Below are 24379 nucleotides of genomic sequence, written 5' to 3'. Positions count from 1 at the left end.
GAGTCAGAAATGGACTTCTAAGATTTCAGACATCATTATTTTGTTTTTCAGGAACGGTTTTAAGGTATTATGCCAGTCAAACTTTGTATTGTGAAGTTTCTGAAAAACATCCTGCTGAAATTGTGTCTAGGCGGAAATGCTACTTGGGTGAAGGGCAGCAGGACCTCATACTCCACCTGAGTTGCCACCTTCAGGAGAAAAGGAGAGAGAGGATGTGGGGAAAGGAAAAGAAGGTGGAAGTGGTTGTAAACGAGATGTGCTTGGCTTGTAACATTTACTTGTCTGTTTCCTTTGCAAATAACAGATGAAAGCCATTGAGGGAGCTGAGGTACCTTTGGGGATAAATGCTTTCACCCTGATTCCAAACCAGAAATACAGACGAAGTTGCAGACATTTGCAATCCAAGAAGGATGGTGACAGGCTGGAAAACTTTCACATACAATATAACTGTGGCTACTTCCAGATAATACCGGTTGAAATCTTTCACAAGGTGTTGTGTTATCTTTCAGGTACAATTATCACAATACATGCTTTTAAGAAAAATCATTGCTCCCTCCCACCAAACCACCCCCTCCCCTCCTCCTTTTACTGATTTCCCAACTATCTTAAATTTCTTTCCATCTCTCACAAAGACGTTGAGAAATGCTGTGATGAAGTTCCATAGGTCAACCCTCGAGTACCTCATTCCAGCGACTCTGTGTTACAGACAAGTCTGGATGGTGATGGTCAACAGTTTATTCGATTGGCAGGGACATCACAGCCGAGCTTTATCGTGCTCTCACTCAATGCCCATGTACACACAAATGTTTCAACTTGGCCCACTAAATATTAAATTCTTTTTCAATATCATCTAACTTAGGAGCACTGAGCGCAATTCTAACTTAAGCCCAGACTGTGGAAATCAAATCTGGGATCCTCATGCTCCCTAGGTTCAGTACCACACTGGATGATTCATTGTAATTAATTAAATAACTGTTAGGTGTCAATATTATATCTTAATGAGTCAACCCTGGTAAAGTAATTTACAGCTGTGGTTGTGGGGTTTGTAAACATTAATGATTGCTGATATGATTCAGCAGTTGTATCACTTTTTTTTTGCAATATGTTCCTAAAAACTAAAAGATAAGCATGGAAGCAGCATTATGAGTCTCCACGTGATATTGCCTAGTGAAGTATGGAGCCACACAGATCAAAAGGCCCTATGTCTGATTCTTTATCTGTCCTCAGTTTGCTAATCTCAGGGCAAATTCCCACTCCTGATCTCTTTCCAATAAGCCCTGCACATGTGTGGAAGTTTCGTTGAGAACAAGATTGATGTCCCCCATGTTTGATTTTCAATACTTCAGTTCACAAATGAAGAACGACCACTTGGACATGGTACCAAGAATTATTGCCATGTTTGCAAGAGCTGGTGCTTTTGGAAGATTAGGGAAGAAGGAGGGAAAAAGATTATCTGGTTTAGTTTTGTCACATGTGATGGCCATTGTGCTGAGCCACTGATGACAGTGCCAGAGTGGAGGCATGCAGTTTTTATTTCTTATGCCTATAAGTTTCTAACAAGATGCTGAGTGTAGGTTATAACTCTCCCACAGATAACTTGAACACTTGCAGCCTCAGGCCCTCTTACACAGGACTTTGCCAGAACCGCTGAAGTAAGTTGCCCTCCTGCCCTTGGTTGCAGGACATGGATAGGTCTGAGCACCTTGTGTGGAGAGAAAATAAGGGCACTATCCTCCTCACAGTGAAGGGTCTTTATGCCCTCTTTAAAAATAATGTATAATCATGTGCTTGCATAATCAACAAACATGGTACCTTACTTTTTTACCCTGTTTTCTCAGTGACAGACATCAGTGTTCTGAGCATGGCATCAAAAGTGGTTGGCACTCAGATTGTGGGCTATATTGCCACTTCATCTGGAATCAGACGGCTTCTATTGGAGGGATTCCACTCTACCGATATTTCTAAGAAATCATTTGCGATGGAACACTACAGATCTTTAGGTAACACCCTAACGCAAGGTCAGGCATGCTGAATGGTGCTGAAAATCAACCCTTAAAATTTGCAAATCATTTTGATTCCTCTATGCCTGAAGGTCGATTTGCTGGGGGACTGATCCACAGAAACGAGCAGCCTGCTGTGCAAATGGCATTCTTCATACGAAGCAGAAATTTAGTTTGTGCCAGAAGCATAAAGGGAGAACTTAGGAGAATTTCTTTTCATCCAAGTGGTTATTGAAGCTGATTCAATTACAATGTTTAAGAGACACTTGACAAAGAAAAATATAGAAAGATCCCGGAAAGAGTAGCTAAACGGCACTATAGTGTGTAGCTCCAGTCTGAAATCAGCTGAGGTACAGACAGAATGGGCAGAAATAACTCTTTCTGACTTTATGATATATGAGTGAACTTAGTTACATTGGCAAGTTATTTGATGGTTGGTGCGGGGAGGCTTAGAGCATAGCCCAATTCAGCTCTCACAACATATACACATGTAGACAATTAGCAGGGGTCACACTATGCCAATTTCAAGCAGAAATCCTGGCTTTTTTCCCCATCTCTGGGTTTTTTTGTGTGCAGCTGGCAGAAAAAGAATTATATAATACGAGTAACAACTTCAGAAAGGTCACCAAATATCAGTTGGGAGGGGGGATTTGGCTGATCTTTCCTTATCCTGGGATACGGAGTTTTAAGGAGGGTCATACATAGAATTGTATAGAATTTACAGCACCGACACAGGCCATTCGGCCCAACAGGTTTATGTTTGTGTTTATACTCGACACAAGCTTCTTCCCAATATTTACTTCATCCCACCCTGGCAACATAACCTTTTATTCCTTTCTCCCTCATATACTTACCTCGCTTCCTTTAAATCAATGTATGCTATTTGTCTCAATCACTCATGTGGTAGCGAGTTTCAAATTCTCGCCAGTCTGAGTAATGAAGTTGCTCCTGAACTTCTTACTGAATTTATTAGTGACTATTTTATATTTCGGTCCCTGGCTTTGGAGTCCCCACAAGTGGAAACACCTTTGTGTCTATTCTGTGGAAGCCTGTCATAATTTTAAAGACCTCTGTCAGGTTGTCTCAGTCTTCTTTCTAGAGAAAGGAACCTAATGCTGGTGTCATAGAAGGTTACAGCACAGATGGAGACCATTCAGCCCAACAAGTCTGCAGTGGCTCTCTGCAACAGCAATTCAGCTAGTCCCACTCCCCTGCCCTTTCCCCATAAACCTGCATTTTTTTTTCTTCAGATGCTTATTCAATTCCCTTTCGAAAGCCACAATTGAATCTGTTTCCACCACACTCCCAGGCAGTGTATTCCAGATCTTGACCACTCGCTGTATATAAAAAAAAAACGTTTTCTCATGTCACTTTTGGTTCTTTTGCCAATCACCTTAAATCTGTGTCCTCAGCTTCTCGACCCCTCTGGCAAAAGGAACAGCTACTCTGTCTAGATGCCTAGTGATTTTGGACATCTCTATCAAGTCTCCTCTCAAACTTCTCTAAGGAGAACAACTCCAGCTTCTTCAGCCCATCTGCGTCCTCCCCAGTTCTCCCACTTACTGGAACCTTCCCCGAATTCTGGTGCTCTCCTTAATTCCCTGAATTCCTTGGTGCTCTCTTTAATTCCCTGCTGCTCTCCATCGATTTCCCGTATGCTGGAGCCTATTCTCAGTTCCTCCGTTTACTGGTGTGGCCCCTCCCCCCAATATACTATTTCCTCTGTTCACTGGTGGCCTTTCCAAATTCCCCCATACTCCGAATGGAGAGGGACCAAATCTAGCACTCAATAGCTTCTTCAGCTGAGGTCATCTAACTCATCAAAGACTGAAAGTGGATTGTAATTAACGTTTTGCATTTTGCAATCATGGACCTCATCAATCTGTGCACCATATTACCACAATAGTAATTTTTGGTTTCTCCCACCCAGGTTTGCTGTTTAAAAGGTGTACTCTTTTGTTGCCCACTAAAGAGAGGCTAAAATTTGTGCATAACCAATTATTAAAGGTAAGATAGCACGATTGTAAAGATTTAAAAAATGCAGCTTATAGGATAAATTCAGTATAAATAATCGTTAATGTCAAGCCTGTTGAGCCATGGCAAAATCTAAACTGTTGCAGTATAATTTTTCCAGGTTAGCAAACACTGCAGCTTGGAATGAATGATATTGTTGTGCCAAATTTATGCCCGCCCTGAAGATGTTAAATTTGCCATACAACCCAGAATGGGTCGAGAACATCCAAAATGACTCATGGATAAATGCACCTGCACAGTGCACCTGATTCATATAAACCAGGAAGGTTCTAGGTTCAATAAAGACAACTGCAGTAAACTAGTAAATTTGGGCTACCTGAGTCTTCCATCGGGTGTCGTTGTTTTCAAAATGGTCATTGTATGTTCCGTAAACTGGATAAGCCACATATCCTGGGATTGGCTGCATTTCCTCTGGCGTTCCTTCTTTTTTCACCTTCAACTGATTCTGGAGCCCAGCCAGCAGGCTGTGATTTCAGTTCATTCTGTGTAGAAGGCTTCCTAGGTCACTGCCATCCTGAGGCCCTTTTCCATTCAGGGAAGGACGCCTGAATCCTGGCATCGGCAACATTGGCAGCTTGCGGGGTGCTGTGGCTGCAGTAGGGGCAGAGTGCCCCTGGGAGATCCTAGCCAAAATGGAGGGGGCTAATGTCCTGCAGATCCCTATCTGGGACCCTTCCCTTTGAGTGCCACAGCTGCTAATGTTTGAAGTGCTGGGGTCTGGTGGGTGGGGAGCTGTTAGTAATTCATTAGTACCTGACATATTAATAAAGTTGGGTTGGCAACTCTGGCTGGAGGCATTCCTCGAGTTCCATTATATGCTGTTCTGGCCACGTGATGCCTAACCATGTGATGCCAGATCACATGGAATCTGATCAGATGACTTCTACAAATGTTATTGGATTTACCTTCTAAAGGCTGGGTGCCCTGTGGTTGAGAATTCTTATTTGTTGTTTATGCACCAACAGCTGTTGTGTGAGAAGTTTCAAGAATTTGGAGGCCACTCAGGAGCAGGCGAGAAGGGGAAACAGAGGGCGAGAGAGAGGGAATGCCATTCTTCCTATCTCTCACTCTGAGTGACCAGTCTTCATTATTCCCCAAGACTCCATTCTTCCATCTCTCCCCTGAACTCCCATTTCCAAATGTTCTCTCCCCACAGCAACTGCTAGACCCAATCAGTATTTCCAGAATTTTCTGTTTTAATTTCAGCATTTCTTTATATCTGTTTTCTGAAAGAAAACTCAAAATTAAAATCCTAAATTTAAGTATGTTTGAGCAGGACTCTTGCAATAATCATTGTTACAGACCTCTTCAAAAAGAATGAAATATTGTAGGGACCATGTCTTTTTGTTTCTGTTGGACTATTGTGAAGAACATATCTTTTTATTTTCTGTTGGATTGTGGATTAAAATTGCAATGGCTGCAGTTTGAAAGACTTGTCCACTGGAACAGAATGAGCGATATATACAGTGTAGCAGTCCTGGAACAGAGTGTGCCATGAAAGACAGGATGGTGTCAGAAAGGAGTGCTGGACCAAGGGAGCTCCCAGACAACAGCATTTTAATTGGCTCCTGACCAGGTGACCAAGGTTTGTGTGAAGAGCAGGGCAGCAGAATAGCTCCTAGCCTGAAAGCAACAAGACCCAAAACCTCTTTCTCCGGGGTGTGCGAGATTCCAGTAATTCCACAATAATAGCTAGCTGGCATTTCTCCTCACATCTCTATAACCTGCTCGCTCTGAAAACCCCTGTCAAGAGGCAAAGGGGAAAATCACCATTAGAGACATTGAAAGGCAAGTGCTCAACCAGTGAACTAAATACTGGAAGTGCTGGAAGACCACCTCGTGTCATCAACAAGAACTGAAAGGAATTTGGAAGACGTCGGTCAAAATCAACCCATCAAAACCTGTACTCTGGAATTGATGCTATTGAACTGTTTTATCCCACTCTTAGAATCCATGATTTGTGTGCTTTATGTGTCTATGTATGTGTGTGTGTGTGTGTGTGTAGGGATTTTAGAAGGGGGTAGAGTTTAAGTTACAGTGTTAGAAATTGGCAGTTCATATTTCTTTTGCCGCTGGTTAACGGAAGTTTGTTCAATAAACACTTATTTACTTATTAAGTTTACGAACCTGGTGCTCATATTCTGTTAAACTGTTAGGAAGAATTGGGGTAATCTGGTGGTTTGGTCAAACTTTTCACATTTGTCGTGGCTTGGGGAACAGTGGGGCTTGATATTACAGCGCATTATCCCCAGTGAGTCGTGACAATATGCCAATTAATTGAATTATTTTCATCTTTCATGTGCTTCAGTATAAGTACACAGATCTCAAATTTTTTTTCTTTTTATTCTTTTATATGATGTGTGCATCGCTGGCAAGGCCAGCGTTTGCTGCCCACCCCTAATTTCCCTTGCATGGCTTGCTATATCATTTCAGAGGGCAGTTAAAAGTCAACCACATTGCTGTGGACTTGGAGTCATATGTAGGCCAGATCGTGTAAGGATAGCAGATTTCCTTCCCTGAAGGACATTAGTGAATCTGATGGGTTTTTAACGACAATCAATGATAGTTTAATGGTCACTATTACTGAGATTAGCTTAATGTTCCAGATTTATTAATTGAATTTGAATCCCATCAGTTGCTGTGGTGGGATTTGAACTGATGTCCCCAGACCATCAGCCTGGATCTCTCAATTACTAGTCCAGCAACATTATCACTAGGCCACCGTCTCCAGTCTGCCATTGATAAGTATCTCAGAAAACTTTTGAAAATAAATATTTTGTAACTCTTAACAATGAAGAAAACAGAAAAACTAGTGCACTCTTTCACCCATTGGACCCTGAAAATTATATCAGGTCCTATGAACAGTTTTGGACTCTGATTTGTGTGGTAGAAGTAAGCTCACGATTGAAACAGGCAGGCACTCTGACTGCTTATTTCCAAAATGGGTCGGACATGATAGCAGGCGATCAGAGCAATTTGCAGCTCCCTTCCCAACCTATGGAGGTCCTAAAAATAGCTTCTGTGCCTCTGTTTAGCCTCACCCATGTTTTATATTCATTTTTCTGATGAAATGTTAAACTTAAGCCCTGTGTGCCCTCTTAGGTAGATGTTACAGACCTCAAAGCACTTTCCAAAGAAGAGCTGCCCCTTTGTCTTGGCCAGTATTTATCCCTCAACTGGCATTGCTAAAATGGATTATCTGTCTATTATTTCATTGCTGTTTGTGGAATCTTGCTGTGTGCAAATTGGTTGCTATGTTTCTTACATTACAACAGTGGCTTCACTTTAAAAATACTTCATTGTAAAGCGCTTTGATACATCCAAGTCCATAAAAGATTGTATAAGTGCAAGTTCTTTTTCTGGCCCTAGCCCTGTTTCTATGGTCATAATCGTCAACTCATCCAGCCCTAAATGCTTACACACTGCCATGGTCAGATTTATCCTCAAACCCTGGCCATGCTCCTTTCTGACCTACTTCTGTTCTGTCATTTTCCTACTTGCTCCCTTGAACCTTACAGGCTATTTAATCTTTATTTATGCTGTTAGTCCTGCTTCACGCTTGGCCCAGGCTTTTCTCTTCCCTTGACACTCCAGGCCCTTTTCACACTTTCCCGACTCCTTTCATCTTTTGTACACCTCCTTGGCAGTCTGAGCTGACCCTTTCCAGAATCCAGCCTATTTGCCTTACCTTACTGCCATTACCAGCCTCATGGTTGAGAAGTCAATATGTTTTTGCCCATTACTTTACATGGACAGAAAATCAAGGTCTGTGAGACTGTGATTTCCTGACCAGCGCTCCCTCTTTCCTAAGATCCTAACACCTCATTTTTAAAAGATTCAAGGGTTTGTCTGTTACTACTCTAACTGGATGTATATCTTATACATTAATTAGTCCTTATGTAAAGAAGAATATCCTGCTTTTAGCCCTTTTGCTAGTTTGAACTTATGTCTCTTTGTCCTACTCTTGCAAGTTAGAATGATATTCCAGATTTATATTTTCAATTATTTCAACTTATTCTGTACTCTTGTAATCCAACAAGGAATTCAGGTGAAACTTCCTTACCTAGAGAGTGGTGAGAATGTGGAACTTGCTACCACATGGAGTAGTTGCAGAGAGTAGCACAAATGCATTGAAGGAGAAGCTAAAATAAATATTTGAGAGAGAAAAGAATAAAAGAATATGTCAATAGGGTTGGATGAAATGGGATGATAGGAGGCTGGTGTGGAGAATAAACACAGGTGTGGATCTGTTGGGCTAAATGGCATGTTTCTGTGCCGTAAATTCTGTGTAAGATCCCCTCTGAGTTGCTTCCTTTCCTGGCTGAAAAGCCAAAATTTCTGCCATTTTTCAGAATTTTGACTATAAGGATCAGCCTCGTCGCCCTTCTCTACAATACCTCCAACAATTGGATGTGTTTTTGCATCAAGACCTGGATGTTAGACTCAAGGTGCAATTTGCATGGCCAGAGCACTACAGATTGCCCATTAATTCCTCTGCCTTCTATTCTACAGTTTTGGTTATGTAGTTCAATTCCAACATGTTTGTTAAGATCCAAAGAAAAAAATTACGAATCTTAAATTCTGAAATAAAAAAGGAAATTCTGGAAATTCATCGCAGGTTGTTCAGCATCTGAAAGAGAAGCGAAAGGTTGATGTTTCAATGTGATTCATTATCAGAAATGGGCAACCCTGAATTGGCCCTCACAAAAGGTTATCCTAGATTTTTTGTTCCAATATCTTCTGCTCCTTTGTTAATACTGCTCTTGAAGGTGCCATTTTATTCTTTCCTTTTGTCAGAATCCATGCTTTAGGATGGGTGGCTGTACTATGCTTGTACAGTGTTCAGGATTTACTTGTTTCGGGATGTTATTGCAGGTAAGGCTCAGGCAATCATATTATAAGTAGTGATTACATTAAGTTACATTAAGGATTTTAAGGCATTGAAGAAGGAATTGGATTATTATCTGAAAAGGAAGAATGTGCAGGGTTACAGGGGAAATGACATTAGGTGCATCGCTCATTTAGAGAGCTGGTGCAGACACAATGGGCCGAATGGCCTCCTTCTGTGCGGTAACAGATTCCGTGGGCAGAAATTTTCATCCCATGGGTGGGCACGCGCCCGACCCGAATGGGAGTGAAATAGTGCGCGATGACGTCGGGCGAGCATCCTGACGTCATTGCGCACTATCGCGACATTTCGCTCAGTGGGCATGCGCGAGAGGCGGCAGCGGGCCCGCCGACAATTAAGAGGCCTATTAAGGCCCTTAATCAATAAATTAAATTGAATTTTCCGCTGCCCGTCCAACCGTTCGGTTGGCGGGTGGGTGAATAGGCCAAGGCGGCGTTTGCATTTTTAATGAAACCCCATCCACGGGTGGGATGAGGTTTCGGGCAGTAAATAGAAAAACAACAAAAATTTTTAGAACTCATTTTTAACATGTCCCTGCTCATGTGACAGAGCCACATGGAGGGATATGTTTCGTGACATTTTTATTTTCTTTATTACTCTTTTTTATGCCTTCATCACCCTGAGGCAGCTCTGTGCCTCAGAGGGATTGTGAAGCGTGCATTTGCACGCATGCGCAAAGTTCACTCTTGCCCCGCTCGCACTCCTCCCCCTCGCCCACACAGGCAGCGCTGAGCACTGCCGCTCATGTTTCACGCTGGGTGGGCCTCGCCAGCGTGAAATCGCCTTCCAGCCCCGATCACGGGCAGCGGTCAGTTTCCTGCCGAGCCCGCTTGACAAGGGTGAAATTCTGCGCCAAATGATTGGCAATTGTTTATTCACCTCTTTTTTGATCAATACCTGTTTTAAAATGGTGTTATAGGTCATAGAAATAATAATAAATTTGTTAGATCCATGTAAGTATATGGGGGTATGAAATTTGATTGGGGAGGCTATGGTTAGACAGTCGTGTAGACTGTGGAAGGAGCAGGCATAGTGGGCTGAATGGTCTTTATGGGGAGAATTTTCTCCCCGTCGGGCGGGCCGTTTGGGATTCGGGTGCGGAGCCGATCGCTGCCCACGATCGGCTCCCCATCGCCATTTTACGTGGCCGGCCAATTAAGGCCTGTGAAGCGCGGCTCCTGAGGATAGCGGGAATGGGCGGGCGGTAGCAGGAGTGTAATGACTGCCGGGTCCAATGGCGACCTGGCGGCCTTTTCAAATACTGCGCTGGCAGCCTTGCAAAGGCTGTTCATCATGGCCAGTAGAAGAGCTCCCCAGAGTGCTGCTGGAGAGCAGGCCAGGCTGGAAGGTAGGGAGGCGGGGCAGTTTCCCCCTCGGTTTTCTGACGAGTGCCTAGCAGCCCTCTTGGAGGAGGTGGCAGCACGGCGGGAGGTCCTCGTTCCAAGGGATGGGAGGCGGAGGCCCCCCCACCTGACAAAACGTTCTGGGAGGAGGTGGCAGAGATAGTCAGCTCCCATGACGTGGTGCAACGCATGTGGGTCCAGTGCTGCAAGTGATTCAACGACTTCTTGCGCTCGGGAAGGGTGAGTACCATGTTGGCAGAGGTCACTTAATACAGCAGGTAGGCTTTCCCCCCAGGCTCCCCCCGCAACCCCGCAACTCTGAGCGCAGTTACAGCATTGAATCATTCACAGCATGTTTCCCTCGCTGGGTGGGCCAGCAGATATTGCCCATGCCTAGTTCACCCTGAGAGGGTAGTGCTGAGAATGGGTTCTGCACCCACAGCACATGTGACACTGACACCCAGAGTACCAGTTTTGGGGGTAACCTCAAGGCACTGCACCTGAGCACAGTGGTGGAACTGCGAAACATGTCGAAGTCAGGGTGCTGACATGCTGGAAGGGGAGCTTCCAGGTGGCGGGGCACCAATCCATCTGGTGCCCTTGGCGTTCCACGTGCTTGTGCCTCTTTGCTTTGCAATGTTAGACCGTGTGGTGCCAAATGTGATGGAGACAGCATGTGGGCAAGGTGGGGTCAGCCCTGGCTTCTTGGTGTGAGTGTGCTGCAGCTTCGGGGTGATGAAGCACTGGAGTCCTGCAATGTCCCACTCTAGTTGGGGTGGCAAGGATGCGATGGGAATCCAGGTACAGGGTGGACTAATCAATGCTCTTCTCTCCTTTTCAGGAGAAGACTGCACACAATGCCGGGAGGCAGAGGCCCCCCCCCCACCTGACCAAATGTGCCCGGGAGGAGGTGGCAGAGATAGTCAGCTCCCATGATGTGGTGTGACGCACATGGGTCTAGTGCTGCATGCGATTCAACGACTTCTTGCGCTTGGGAAGGGTGAGTACCAAGTTGGCAGAGGATGCGGACTGGTGGAGCCCAGGCCCAATTGGCCATCGTCACCAGATATGAGCAAGAGGCGATGGATCTGGAGAGGCGCCATACGCCCAGGTCCACCGGTGGCAGAGAGGCTGGAGTGCCGCGGGGAGGTAAGATTGCCGAGCACTGAGGTCATCATGTGTGTCCCAGCACTGGCACATGGCACTGCTGAATGCTCAGCGATTGAAACTTGCAACATGGGTTGACCATTGATTATGGAAGGATGAGCCGGGAGCCAGGCATGCACATTGACAATGTCTCTACTTTAACTAAACAAATGTCCTTGTTCTTCCTTTCAGCATCACCGGAGCAGGGCCGGGAGGAGGAGGCAGAGGGGCCACCTCTCACACCTGAGGGCCCAGCGTCACACTATCTCTGCCAGGCAGGCACCAGCGCAGATACTAGCACCTCGGTGGGAATTAGATCGTCGGCTGGTGTCTCGGTGCACAGCGATTAGGGCACTTATCACTCACTTGAGGTGCGGGCGGAAACAGAGTGCCCATGGCCCTGGCTGTCGGAGGACTGCTTGGTTGGTGGCTGATGGTGTGCATCTGGAGTCGTCTGTGAGGCAACAGACGCTGGAAGTGCAGCAGGGAATGCGGGAGGATCTGGCAGAGATACATGAGGCAATGCGTGGCATGGTACCCGTGCTGGAGGATCACCGATGCAATGAGCCTCATGGCCGAGCGTCAAGCTTCCTCCATGGAGAGAGTGGCGACTCTCGTGGAGAGAGTAGCAACTCTCGTGGAGAGGCTCCTCCAGGAGACCAATCAGGGCCTCCTGGGGTTGCGCTCGGACCTGCAAGCCCTCACAGCAGCATTGACCTCAGCTGGTCAGTGCCAGTGTGGGAGATGGTTTGGGCACCAAGTATCCCAGCTCAGTGCCCATCCATCAACGGTGAGCATGGAGATCCGATGCGACCTCACATCAGCGCAGGAACTGCCTGTCGTCTCTGTGGACTCCTCTCAAGGCGCTCCGGATGAGGGCAGCAGCTCCTCCGCCCCTCTGCCAGTGACTGTGGGATCCAATGAGGCTGCGGTGACTGGGGAGATGCCAGCTGTGGAACTGGCCGCTTCCTCCCAAGCGGGGCCATCAAAGGCTCCACGGGCCAGAGGATGCCCGCGAAGGTCATCGAGGCCAACGGACAGCACAGTGAGCAGGTTGTCTCAGATGCCAGTGATAGCGAATGGGGAGCACCTAGATGTAGCGCCCGGAAACGTAAACTTATGGCGCCTTAGGCATACCATGGGTTTCTCACTGGTGGTATTATGTTGCCCTGCTATTAGTTCATGACCACTCGGTGTGATGTGTAACACCCTTGTAATTTTTTTTTGTGCTTCATTTTGTTAAATCATTAAATTTTGATATGTGAGCATGGCTCAGGGTGATTCCTTACTTCTGCAGGTGGACGGGAACCCATGATGTTATGAGTGACTTGTTTGACATTGAGTTTTATTGACAAGGCCCTTAGTTAATATTCCTACTCAGGCAGATTTTGCACTCAGGTATCGAGTATGGAGCCTGGAGCCCTGGCTTGTGTTGGAGGCCCATCTGTGATGGGCTAGCTGAAGGCTCGCTGGATTAAAGCCTCCCGGGTGTTTCTCCTTCCCTGGAAGATGCCTGGGTTAGCGTCTACCCCCTCAGTGTTCTCCTGTGCGTGCTTAACCTTGGACTCAGTATTGGACTCATTGTGTGCAGCTGGAGCAACTGCGTCTATATCTTCTTCCTCCACTGTGTCGCCCCTTTCCAGTGCCAGATTGTGGAGAGCGCAGCATGCAACCACTATCAGCGACACACAATCTGAGGGATATTGGAGATGCCTGAACGGCCCAGGCATCAGAAGTGCATCTTGAGAAGACCGATGGTTCTCTCTACCACAGCCCTTGCAGAGGCATGGCTCCTATTGTACCGCTGCTCAGCCTCTGTTCTTGGATGGCGGAGGGGCGTCATGAGCCACCTTTTGAGGGGATAGCCCTTGTCACCGAGCAACCATCCATTCAGCCGGGCTGGAGCACTGAACAGCCTCGGCACCTGGGAGTGTCTGAGGATGTAAGCTTCATGGGAGCTGCCAGGGTACCTTGCACAGACTTGTAGAATCTGCATCCTATGGTCACACACTATGCACGTTCACGGAGTGGAATCCCTTCCTGTTGACGAAGGCACCGGGCTCACCCGCTGGTGCCTTGATGGCCACATGTGTGCAGTCGATTGCACCTTGGACGCGGGGGTAGCCAGCAATTGCTGCAAAGCCTCTGGCTCTCTCTGTCTGGCTGGCCTCGTCCGAGTGGTAGTGGATGAAAGTAAATGCATGCCTGAACAGAGCGTCTGTCACCTGCTTGACACAAGTGTGGACAGCTGATTGGGAGACTCTGCAAAGATCACTCAGCGACCCCTGGAAAGAGCCGGAGGCATAGAAGTTGAGGGCAGCCGTGACCTTCAGCGCCACTGGTATGGGGTGCCCACCCACACAGTTGGTGCAGATCTCCGGGCCTATCACCTGACAGATGGAGATGACTGTCTCACTTGAGAGACGGAGCCTCCTTTGGCACTGCACCTCAGACATAGTGAGGTTGCTGCTTTACCGCCTGTATACCCTGCCAGCAGGATAGTGGCGTCTTCTATAGCCCCTTCCGCCTTGGACTTCCTGTTGGCCCTGCACCCCTTGTTCCTGCGCCTCACCTCCCAAAGGTGGCTCCCCTGGAGGCTGACTGTGGATTCCTGGCCTCCTCCCGCTTCTGGCCCTCCGTTCCTCCTCAGAGGAGATGCCTCCACTGGATAGCACAACTTCCATTCCCAGGCTAAGGGAAGGCTCCCTGAAACCAGCAAGGCCCCAGAAATGAGGTTGACTCAGAGTCCTGACCTGAAGGCTGTTACTCCTGTCCAAGCAGCTGTGAAGAATTTTGCAGTATTCCTGCTCACACAGGCAAGTATCAGTAACTTTAAGCATTAAATGCCTGAAAGATAACACTCACCACCCCACTCACCCCTCTTATCCTGCCCGTGGATGAGGTTTATACAAACGTGGCCTGCCTGTTGCACCCATACGACGACCTGAAGATCGCATGGTCCTCCGAAAAGTCTCCGACAATTGCTGCCTCAAGGGCCTTAAGTGACTGGTTAATTAATGGCAGGTGCTCATCGGAGATCATCGCACGCCCGCCACCCGAAATATCGTGATGGCGCGCGGTGACGTTGGGACGCTTGCCCGATGTTACTGCGCGTCATTTTACGTGTCGGCGTGCGGGGCGGACCCGCACGCCGACGAGAAAATTCTGGCCTATGTTTTTGCCATACCCTTGGATAACTTTGGGGGGATGACTATGCTTCGTGGCAGCTCACAACACAGCTCATTCATCCTTGGAATGTGGATGGCATTGGAAAGATTGGCAATTATTGCCAGCCCTAGTGCCCTGAGAGGATGGTGATGAGCTGTCTCCTTGTACCCCTGATATAAGGAGGTTGATACAACCGAATGAGTTGGTAGGCCACTTTCAGAGCCAGTTAAAAGTTAAGCATGTTGGTGTGGAACCGGAGTTATATATAGGCTAGATAGGCAGGTTTCCTTTCCTTTAGGGCATTAATGAACCAGTTGCATTTTTTGACAGTCTGACACTTCATAGTCACTTTTACCTTTACCAGCTTTTTAAGACTGAATTTAGATTCTCAAATTGCCCTGGTGGGATTTGAACTTGCATCTCTGAATTATTAGCCCAGGTTTCTGAATTACTAGTCTAGTATGCCTACCATTCTAGCTGCGCAGTAGGCTGGAGGCAACTTGCTTTTTCATTTGACCTGTCTGTGTTGCTTTTACTCAGGTAAGCTTGGGTATTCCCTGAGCAAAAGATCAAAGCCTCTTGGTGACAGTGAGTTGGAACTGGAGCACCAACATACTGTGTCACTTGACTCCCCTTGGCCCCAGCCCAAAAAAATCTGAAGAGCAGGGCACCACCATGAGAGTGCTGAAAGGTACCCACCTTGGATCTTTGTCAAAGTTTGCGCAGTCACGATGTTTCAGTGAGCTGGGGTCATACTTAGGCGGGGGGGGGACTCTGCCCTCACCAAGAAAGGCTCTAAAGGTCATCCTGGAAACTCCGAATGCTCAGATAAAGTGCAGCATAACCAAGTCCAGCTCTAGATTCTGAATATTCTGTTGGACTAGCTACAGGGAATTCTGCTGGAATGGCTGTGTATTCATGGGGCACTGTGCTTTGTCATGGTATAGTTATTTATTTTTGGAAGCATAACAAACTGATATAATAATGAGGCCCCAGGTTTATCCACACCGAAACATTTTAAAATTATGCACCAAGAGATAGCCCATTGTCCTTCGAAAATGACAAAGATACTATTTGTTCATGACCTTATTTTTATTTGATTTTTATGCCTATCAGGACATGCTGCTAATGAATGGAACACATTCCAACAGACAGTCTATGCTCATGTGATGTGCCTTGAGCTCCCCCCTGTGCCAGTTTATAGGGTCGAATCTTCCGAGGAGTGGCATTCACTGAGTTTGCCACTCTGCTCCTATTTACTTACCCTGCACTGGAGCCCTAAATTTCTCACCCGGACTTCCGAACTGGGCGTCCTGAGAAATGTGGAGGGTACCTGCTCCTGGAGTCCTTCCTTTGTAGTGCAGGAGTGTACACCCACTTTTATGCCACGATCTGGCGTATACCTGTAGGTTTAAATGTCACAAAACCACTTTGACAAACTACAGAGAGGAGGTAAGTGTGTAAAGTAAGTGGGTGAGGGGGGGTAGGGTGGGTCAGGAGGGGTTGGGGGTGTGGCGGGGTTGAGAGGGTGGGGGGATAGTCAGCGAGCGTGGGGATTGGTCTGGAGTGTGAGAGGTACTTGGGGGATGGTGGGTTGTCGGGGAGGGTTGGGGGAAACCAGTTGGGGATGTAGGGGAAGTGAGTTGGAACTATCCGAAGTCACCGACTTTAAATCAGAGCTTTAGAGGGTTCCGGATGAAGGGGAATTGCCTAATGGAAGTTGAAACTTCCCCGGTAATTCCCGCAGATTTCTTGCATTGAGACTTTCGAGCGATTTCCCCCAGTGCATCTTCCAGGGTACCTCCGGGTTATAACCATCTGGAGACCAGAAGACCTGAGCCATTATTTTCCATTTCCTGCCTGCAAACATTTTACGTCCTTCGTAACTTTTATGCTACCCTTTAGTGTTGAATTGGGGCAGTTTTTGTTTTGCTTCTTACCCATAGGAGTCATATGTGAGGCATGACTTGAGCAGAAGAGAAAATTGGAGGGAGAGTTAATTTACCAGCTCCTGTTCATCCTCCTGAATGTTTGTAGAGGGGCTTTCTTTGGAGAAGTAATCCTCCATCTCTATTGTGAAATTGGGAGAACTTCTGAAGGGAAGAAAGCAATCAAGTAAATTAATGGAGAAAAGTAAAGAGAACTTTACATTTTGCTTTGCTTTGTAATACATATTTTCTTTTGCCTTCCTGCAGACTCTTATAGCAGGCTGGGATGAGCTGGAGTGCCACCGTGTGTTTAATTTTCTGAACGAAAGTGCAAATCTGCCACGGAAAATGCAAAGTGTGGTATGCAGTAGACCAGGTAAATTGGTCAAAATTACAATACAGCAAACAAGGCCAATCAGTAAAAACATATTGCAAAACATGGTGTACATGTAAATTGATAGAAGCGTAATTTTAACTAAGCTAGGTCAATTTATGTTCGAGGGAAATGCCTGAGAAAAACTGCTAAGCCTGACAGTGCTATAGAGTTGAGAGAAAATATTAGAGATTCAACCATTAACAGCAATTTGCTTCAGTGAACATGTCATTCCAGCTCTGTCTGTTAATTCAGCACCCATGCAATGCAGGGCTCAGCAATTCTTTGCAGCCAGAAGCCCTAGTGAAGTCATCAAAACCAATCACTGTTTAAACAAAAAATAATATGTACAGACATTGATGAGTCAGTGGATAAATGCACTCTTGGTGTGGTTCTAAGTCATACAAACCAAAAAAGTCCCAGGTTTGATCGCTACTGTTTAGTTGAAGAGCTGGCCTCTAGCTGGGCCAGCAGTTGACCTTATCAGCCCTGGGTTGCGGAGGAAGAAAATCTGCCATTGTTCCTGCTCCTGATCGCTTTCCAGTGACATGAGCTTTTCTATATGATAAAATAGCTTGTCAACACTTACATATAAGGCTCACACGTGAAGAATTGACACTTGGGCAAAATTGACACTTGGACACCAACAAGAGGCATGCACTTCAAGAAAAGAATATATGTGTGTATACAAAAATAATAGGATAAGTTCAATGCATAACTTTTTGTAACTATTTGATTTTTAATAAGGAGCCTGACGATTAACTCCTTTTTAAGAGGGATGTACAGTCAAATGGGATTCATGGTCTAGTTTCAGTAGTAAAACACTGATAATAGTTAGCTGAATTACCTGGAAAAACTCAGCAGGTCTGGCAGCATCGGCGGAGAAGAAATCAGTCAACGTTTCGAGCCTTCATGGCCAGGGCCATGAAGGCTCGAAACATTGACTGATTTCTTCTCCGCCGATGCTGCCAGACCTGCTGAGTTTTTCCAGGTAATTCTGTTTTTGTTTTGGATTTCCAGCATCTGCAGTAGCTTTTAGCTTTTTGTTTTTATGATAATAGTTAGCTGTTGATTTTCCAATTGCTTAATGATCGTGATAACTGAATTAAAGTAAATGGCTCCATAAGGTTTGAAAATAAATAGGTTGTTATCAGCAGTAAAATAAATGATTGGAAAGCCTAGACTTAAGAACAGAGGCCCGAACAATCCCCATCCACCACTACTCTCCTCCGTCTGGCTGAACTTGTTCTCACACTGAACAATTTCTCCTTTAACTCCTCTCACTTCCTCCAAATAAAAGGTGTGGCTATGGGTACCCGCATGGGCCCCAGCTATGCCTGTCTCTTTATGGGGTATTGGAACATTCCTTGTTCCTCCGGCCCCCTCCCACAACTCTTTCTCCGGTACATCGATGATTACTTCGGTGCTGCTTCATGCTCTCGTCGGGACCTGGAAAAATTTATTAATTTTGCTTCCAATCTCCACCCCTCCATCATTTTCACATGGTCCATCTCTGACACTTCTCTTCCCTTCCTTGACCTCTCTGTCTCAATTTCTGATGATAGACTGTCCACCAATATCCATTACAAGCCTACCGACTCCCACAGCTACCTCGACTACAGTTCCTCACACCCCGCTTCCTGTAAGGACTCCATCCCATTCTCTCAGTTCCTTCGCCTCCGTCGCATCTGTTCTGATGATGCTACCTTCAAAAACAGTTCCTCTGACATGTCCTCCTTCTTCCTTAACCGAGGTTTTCCACCCACGGTAGTTGACAGGGCCCTCAACCGTGTCCGGCCCATCTCCCGTGCATCCGCCCTCACGCCTACTCCTCCCTCCCAGAAACATGATAGGGTCCCCCTTGTCCTCACTTATCTCCCCACCAGCCTCCGCATTCAAAGGATCATCCTCCGCCATTTCCGCCAACTCCAGCATGATGCCACCACCAAACACATCTTCCCTTCATCCCCCCCGGCGGCATTCCGTAGGGATCGTTCCCTCCGGGACACCCTGGTCCACTCCTCCATCACCCCCTACTCCTCAACCCCCACCTATGGCACCTCCCCATGCCCACGCAGAAGATGCAACACCTGCCCCTTCACTTCCTCTCTCCTCACCGTCCAAGGGCCCAAACACTCCTTTCAAGTGAAGCAGCATTTCACTTGCATTTCCCCTAACTTAGTCTACTGCATTCGTTGCTCCCAATGCGGTCTCCTCTACATTGGAGAGACCAAACGTAAACTGGGCGACCGCTTTGCAGAACACCTGCGGTCTGTCCGCAAGAAAGACCCAAACCTCCCTGTCGCTTGCCATTTTAACACTCCACCCTGTTCTATTGCCCACATGTCTGTCCTTGGCTTGCTGCATTGTTCCAGTGAAGCCCAACGCAAACTGGAGGAACAGCACCTCATCTTCCGACTAGGCACTTTACAGCCTTCCGGACTGAATATTGAATTCAACAACTTTAGATCTTGAACTCCCTCCTCCATCCCCAGCCCCTTTCCGTTTCTTCCCCCTCCCTTTTGTTTTTTCCAATAATTTATATAGATTTTTCTTTTCCCACCTATTTCCATTATTTCTAAATCTATATCTTTAATGCCCTGTCAGTCTTTCCACCCCACCCCATTAGAGCTGTACCTTTAGTGTCCTGCCATCCATTCTTAATTAGCACATTCGTTTAGATAATATCACCACCTTTAACACCTCTTTGTTCCTTTGTCTGTGACATCTTTTGATTATCTGCTCCTATCACTGCTTGCTTGTACCTACAACCACCCCCCCCACCAACTTCTCTCCCCCCTCCCCCCCCACCTTAAACCAGCTTATATTTCACCCCTCTCCTAATATTACTCAGTTCTGTTGAAGGGTCATGAGGACTCGAAACGTCAACTCTTTTCTTCTCCGCCAATGCTGCCAGACCTGCTGAGTTTTTCCAGGTAATTCTGTTTTTGTTTTGGATTTCCAGCATCCGCAGTAGTTTTTTGTTTTTATCTCTTAAATAAGTTTGTCAGTTGCAGTGCTTTAGTTTTGCCACCAGAGACTGCTGCGATATTATGTAAAGTTATTTAGTTTGTCAAGTGACATAAAAGTTTAAAGTCTCTGTGCTGTCTCCTTTTCGAGGGAATAACATATCAGCCTGATCATATAACTGCATGGAAGAGCCTAAGCTGTGGGGTTCCTTAGAGCATTGATGTGCTGTGCAATGGACCGATAGGACTAACGTTTGCATTCCTGTGATTTCTCACATGGTGAGTTCTGATCTCCATTCCACTGCTGATGGGACACCAGTAGGATGTCATTGAAAGTGGAGGTCAGGTTTTTCTCCAAACATCAACCGGGTGGACATAAAAGATCTGATGGCACTGTTTCAAAAGAAAAGGGGAGTTCTCCCTGGTATTCTGGTCAATATTTATCCCTCAACCAACGCCTAAAAACAGACTATCTGGTTGTTATTGTATTATTGTTAGTGGGAGCTTGCTGTGTGCAAATTGGCTGCAATGTTTCCTAAATTACAATAGCGGCTATGCTTCATAAAATTTATGCAACAAGCGGTTAGAATCTGGAATGCACTGCATGAGAGTGTGATGGACGCAGATTCAATTGTGGCTTTCAAAAGGGAATTGAATAATTATCTGAATAGAGAAAACTTGCAGGGCAATGGGGAAAAGGTGGACAGTGCAACTAGCTGAGTTGCTCTTGCGGAAAGCCAGTGCGGACACGATGGGCCGAATGACCTTTTTCTGTGCTGTGACCATTCTATGATTGAATGATACTTCATTGGCTGTTAAGCATTTGGGATGTCTTGAGGTTGTGAAAGGTGTAATATAAAATGCAAGCCTTTTTTTTCTTCATACCATCTTCTGGACCGTGCACAGTCCATTTTTCGCGAGTGAAATCATTGTATCCGTCAGAAAAGAACTGATCTGGCCTGGAGAGGGGAAGGGAGTTTATTTCTGGCACACAACAAAGCTCTCTATCCACACAGTAACTCTCATGTGTTTTATATGTCCCATACACAAATAGCAGTTTAAATGTGTTTTAAAATGTTCGCCCTATTTTTGGAACCTCCTGTGCATCATACTGTTCCTTGCCATTTAAGGGCATTTAAATGGCCAGGTAGCCTGCTTCCAGGCTTTTGCTGATGCTGCTCTTGAGCTGATTGTTAAAAGACGAGGGCGAAGCAGCCAGGAGCTCACCCAATTTCCTTCCTCTGGCGGAAGTGCCTCGTGTTTGCTCTGCATCTTTGCCACTAGCATATCCCTGCTATAGCATCTGACTATGTAAGGAAACACAATTGCTTACCTTCAACCTACCTCTGTCTCAGATCACATTAGAGCAATCTAACACTGCTATTGTGCTTTTGTTGATGAGGTTTTAAGCAGCAGCAAAATTTTGCAGTATTAGAGAGCATAAACTTGCTTAGTTAGTTAAGCTCTAGGAAAGGTGATCACCTATTAGCTCAAAAAGGCTAAAGAATTTGTGCCTATATTTTATAGCATTATTTTGTACGCTGATAGGCATTTGGATATGACTTTTTAAAATTCTTTTGCTCACCATTTTCAATTTAAAACAAGTCTACCAGTGATTTCTCTGGAACAAGGGCCCCCAGCTCTTGCTTGGCATTTTAGAATCATGTTCTGGCCTGCTGTGAGTAAGTCTGGGTACTAGAGTTTAGTGTAACCTAACCATTTTCAGGTTAATTTAAGTTACATTCATTGTAACAAGCTAACAAGGTCAAAACGCCATTTTGTGCTAACACTGAGATAAGGAGCCATTTTGATATTGTTAACCTTTTACAACAATATTATGAAGCAGCCACTGACTAGCAACAGATGATTGACCAAATAGTGTACCTCAATTAAATTACATTTGAAGGATAAGTAATTAATAATCAGTGGTTAATTAGAAGTCACTTTCTGTTATTTCTGTATTTCTCCATTAGCGTTTCTTCTGAGAAAATTAAAGTGCTGTAACAACTGGGAAAGAAATGGGATAAGCCTTGGACTCCCTGCTTATTAGGACTGCACATTGTTCTTGATCGTTGAATCTGTCTTAATGAATGGGACTCCTGTGAAAACATCAAGATAAGAGACATAGTTTAAAGGAAAACATTGTCTTTAGTTTAAGACAATGTTCGTAATTAGCTAGAACCAATGGAGTTAACTCTTGACACATTATTGACAAATTATAGACCAACTAGTTATTTTCAACAACTGGGCTAAGGTGGGCCTACAACATCTTTTGAGTATAATGAAAGGGGCTGCGGGAACCATCTTTGTGTACATCAAGTGTGGAAGAACTAGTTTAGATCTTTGGGTATAGTTGAGTATCCTATCAGCGCGAAGGTCGTTTCCAATAAACTTCAGGGCAGATGAGTAGTTAGTACTGGGGCTGGTTCAGCAACGGATTGCCTGCCAGTAAAAATCCCAGGAAGGTTAGTGCTTCTCGGAGGCAGTGACTGTTTCTCTGTTGGCGTGAGGAGTTCAAGTTGTTGTCCATTTCTCTTGGATTGATCACCCATTTAAAAGTGTGGAGTTGGTAGAGTTTCATTGATAGGTGTACTTTACTTATATTCTGCCCCTGTTGGTTGATAAAAATTCAACTAAAATTTGCTTATAATCAATAAACTTCGATACTATTTACTAATGTGGTGTCTGAGTCTTTGCCTGATGGTTATATCTCTGTCGAATTCAAACCGTTTAAAAGAGCAATTTGGGTTCCAGTATTAGGCAGTGCACAGCTAAATTGGGACGGTCTAAAATAACAAAGACCCCCTTTTATACTTGTAACACTGCTTCTGTGTCACTTTAAACATTATTCTGTGTTGTATGGAAAGTAAGATCTGCTTTATAAAAACTATTGCAGTTACTCAATAATGCATACATGGGGCCAGATTTTCAAAGGGGGACCTGGTTTGGGCGGGACCTGAAAATCACTTTCCCTGACGTCTTCTTGGGATCCTAATGCAATTTAAAAGGGCTGGTGTGGGCAGGGAACAGGAAACCGACGTTGCAAATTAAGGGCCCCTTAAACTCCATAAGGAGCTTGAAAAGGGGCCTGTTTGGTGCAGAATTGAAGTTTTCAAAGTTTATTTTGACGAACCTGAACAGCCTGGTCCATGTTAGTACACAGCTATCAGGTTCACCATGGGCCCAATTAAAGTTTTCATGGCTTAATTTTTTTACCAGTTTTTCCCAAGACCCACTTATGCCATTGTGAATGCTAGATCCTTTCATGGCTCCTTTCAGAGCTGTCCACTCTGCTGGCTCGCCAAGGAGCTGCCTGCTCTCTTTGGTAGCCCCCAGAATGATTGCCACTGATCCCAGGTTGGCAGCTCCAGCCTTCAGGGGGTGCTTGACGCCACTGCTTGGGCGCTGGGCTCGCCTCCTGGCCAATTAGGCCATTCAAATTTAAAAATAGCATCACAAAAGTTATGCTGCTGAGAAATGGGGTTGTTGCAATTATGAAGTTTATAAGAATGTAATGTTTTGGGACTGTGCCTTTGATTTAGGGCAAAATGAAGGGAGTCGTGTGACCTGTTCCGTAGTCTGCCTGACAACAGACCTGGGTGAGGGGCTATTAAAGATTAATGGAAGGCCCAGATTGTTTTACTGGGAAGAAGATACAAGGTGCTTACACTTGGAAACAATGGCAGCAACCTGTGTGCTAACAGTGAGTGATTGTGAGTCTACAATGCCCCAGAAAAGTGTTGAGAATATCATGTTGTAAACAGTGTGCTGTAAATGGTATATTTACTTCCAAGTTGGGATCTCAAGGATAGTTAATCAGTATTTCTACTTGGATACAAGGCCCAAGTGATTCACTTTGGCTTTGAGAGGGGAATGGCCTAAGGTATCCCTGAAAACGTAAAGACAAGGTTAGTTTGCCATGATTTGGGAGAGCAGCTGTGGTTCACCAGGTCGGAGCTCGCACTCAGATTGTAAAGACCGAATTCATGAGGAGTTAAAACAAGGCTGGAAGACTTGCCTCGCTTGCGCTAGAGGGAGAATCTCTGGCGGGGGGAACCTCACTGTGAAAGACAGTTCTGAGATTAAAAGTTTCCAGGCTGAGAAGGGAAAAGAACAAAAGTAAACCCTTGGGAGCCAAGAATCACCTTGTGCTGGTTCCATGAGAATTGAATGTTGACTTAAAGGCCAATGTAAAGTGTATCTGTGAAGTGTGTTTTCTGTTGTGCTAAAAGATAAAGGGGAATGATCTGTTTTGTGGTTTAAAGTACCGCATTAGTTGCCTACAAAGATAATGTTTAGTCAATATTGACTTTAGACTTTTGTTTCAGTAGAAGTCTTAAATGTGAAGTCTTGTTTTGTCATCCTTTCAGTTATTAACTGGAAGTTCGAATTTCTTTTTAAAAGCTATCGGTCTGTACGAAATCGTAACAGGGTTGGAATCTGGAATTCACCTGGGTATTGGGCTCCCAACCCCACTTTGAAAATCAGCCCAGACTACCAGATAACATT

At 45.4% G+C, this 24379-nt stretch overlaps 1 protein-coding gene across 1 annotated transcript in view; it reads left to right on the top strand.

Annotated features, from left to right (window-relative positions):
• The first annotated feature begins 304 nt into the window (after window positions 1-304).
• The window catches only part of LOC144669334 (F-box only protein 47-like), a 44158-nt gene continuing 20083 nt past the window's right edge, over window positions 305-24379 (top strand). Inside the window, exons 1-5 of the mRNA XM_078531697.1 lie at window positions 305-509; window positions 1839-2000; window positions 3931-4007; window positions 8832-8909; window positions 16796-16904. Of these exons, the coding sequence (XP_078387823.1) occupies window positions 305-509; window positions 1839-2000; window positions 3931-4007; window positions 8832-8909; window positions 16796-16904 (631 nt within the window). The remainder of the gene's footprint in view (window positions 510-1838; window positions 2001-3930; window positions 4008-8831; window positions 8910-16795; window positions 16905-24379) is intronic.

This window comes from Cetorhinus maximus, chromosome 29 (genome assembly GCF_964194155.1).
Source record: "Cetorhinus maximus chromosome 29, sCetMax3.hap1.1, whole genome shotgun sequence".
In the NCBI taxonomy this organism is placed as follows: Eukaryota; Metazoa; Chordata; class Chondrichthyes; order Lamniformes; family Cetorhinidae; genus Cetorhinus; species Cetorhinus maximus.
The sequence above is the reverse complement of the archived record's forward strand: the minus strand, read 5'-3'. Positions and strand labels throughout refer to the sequence as shown.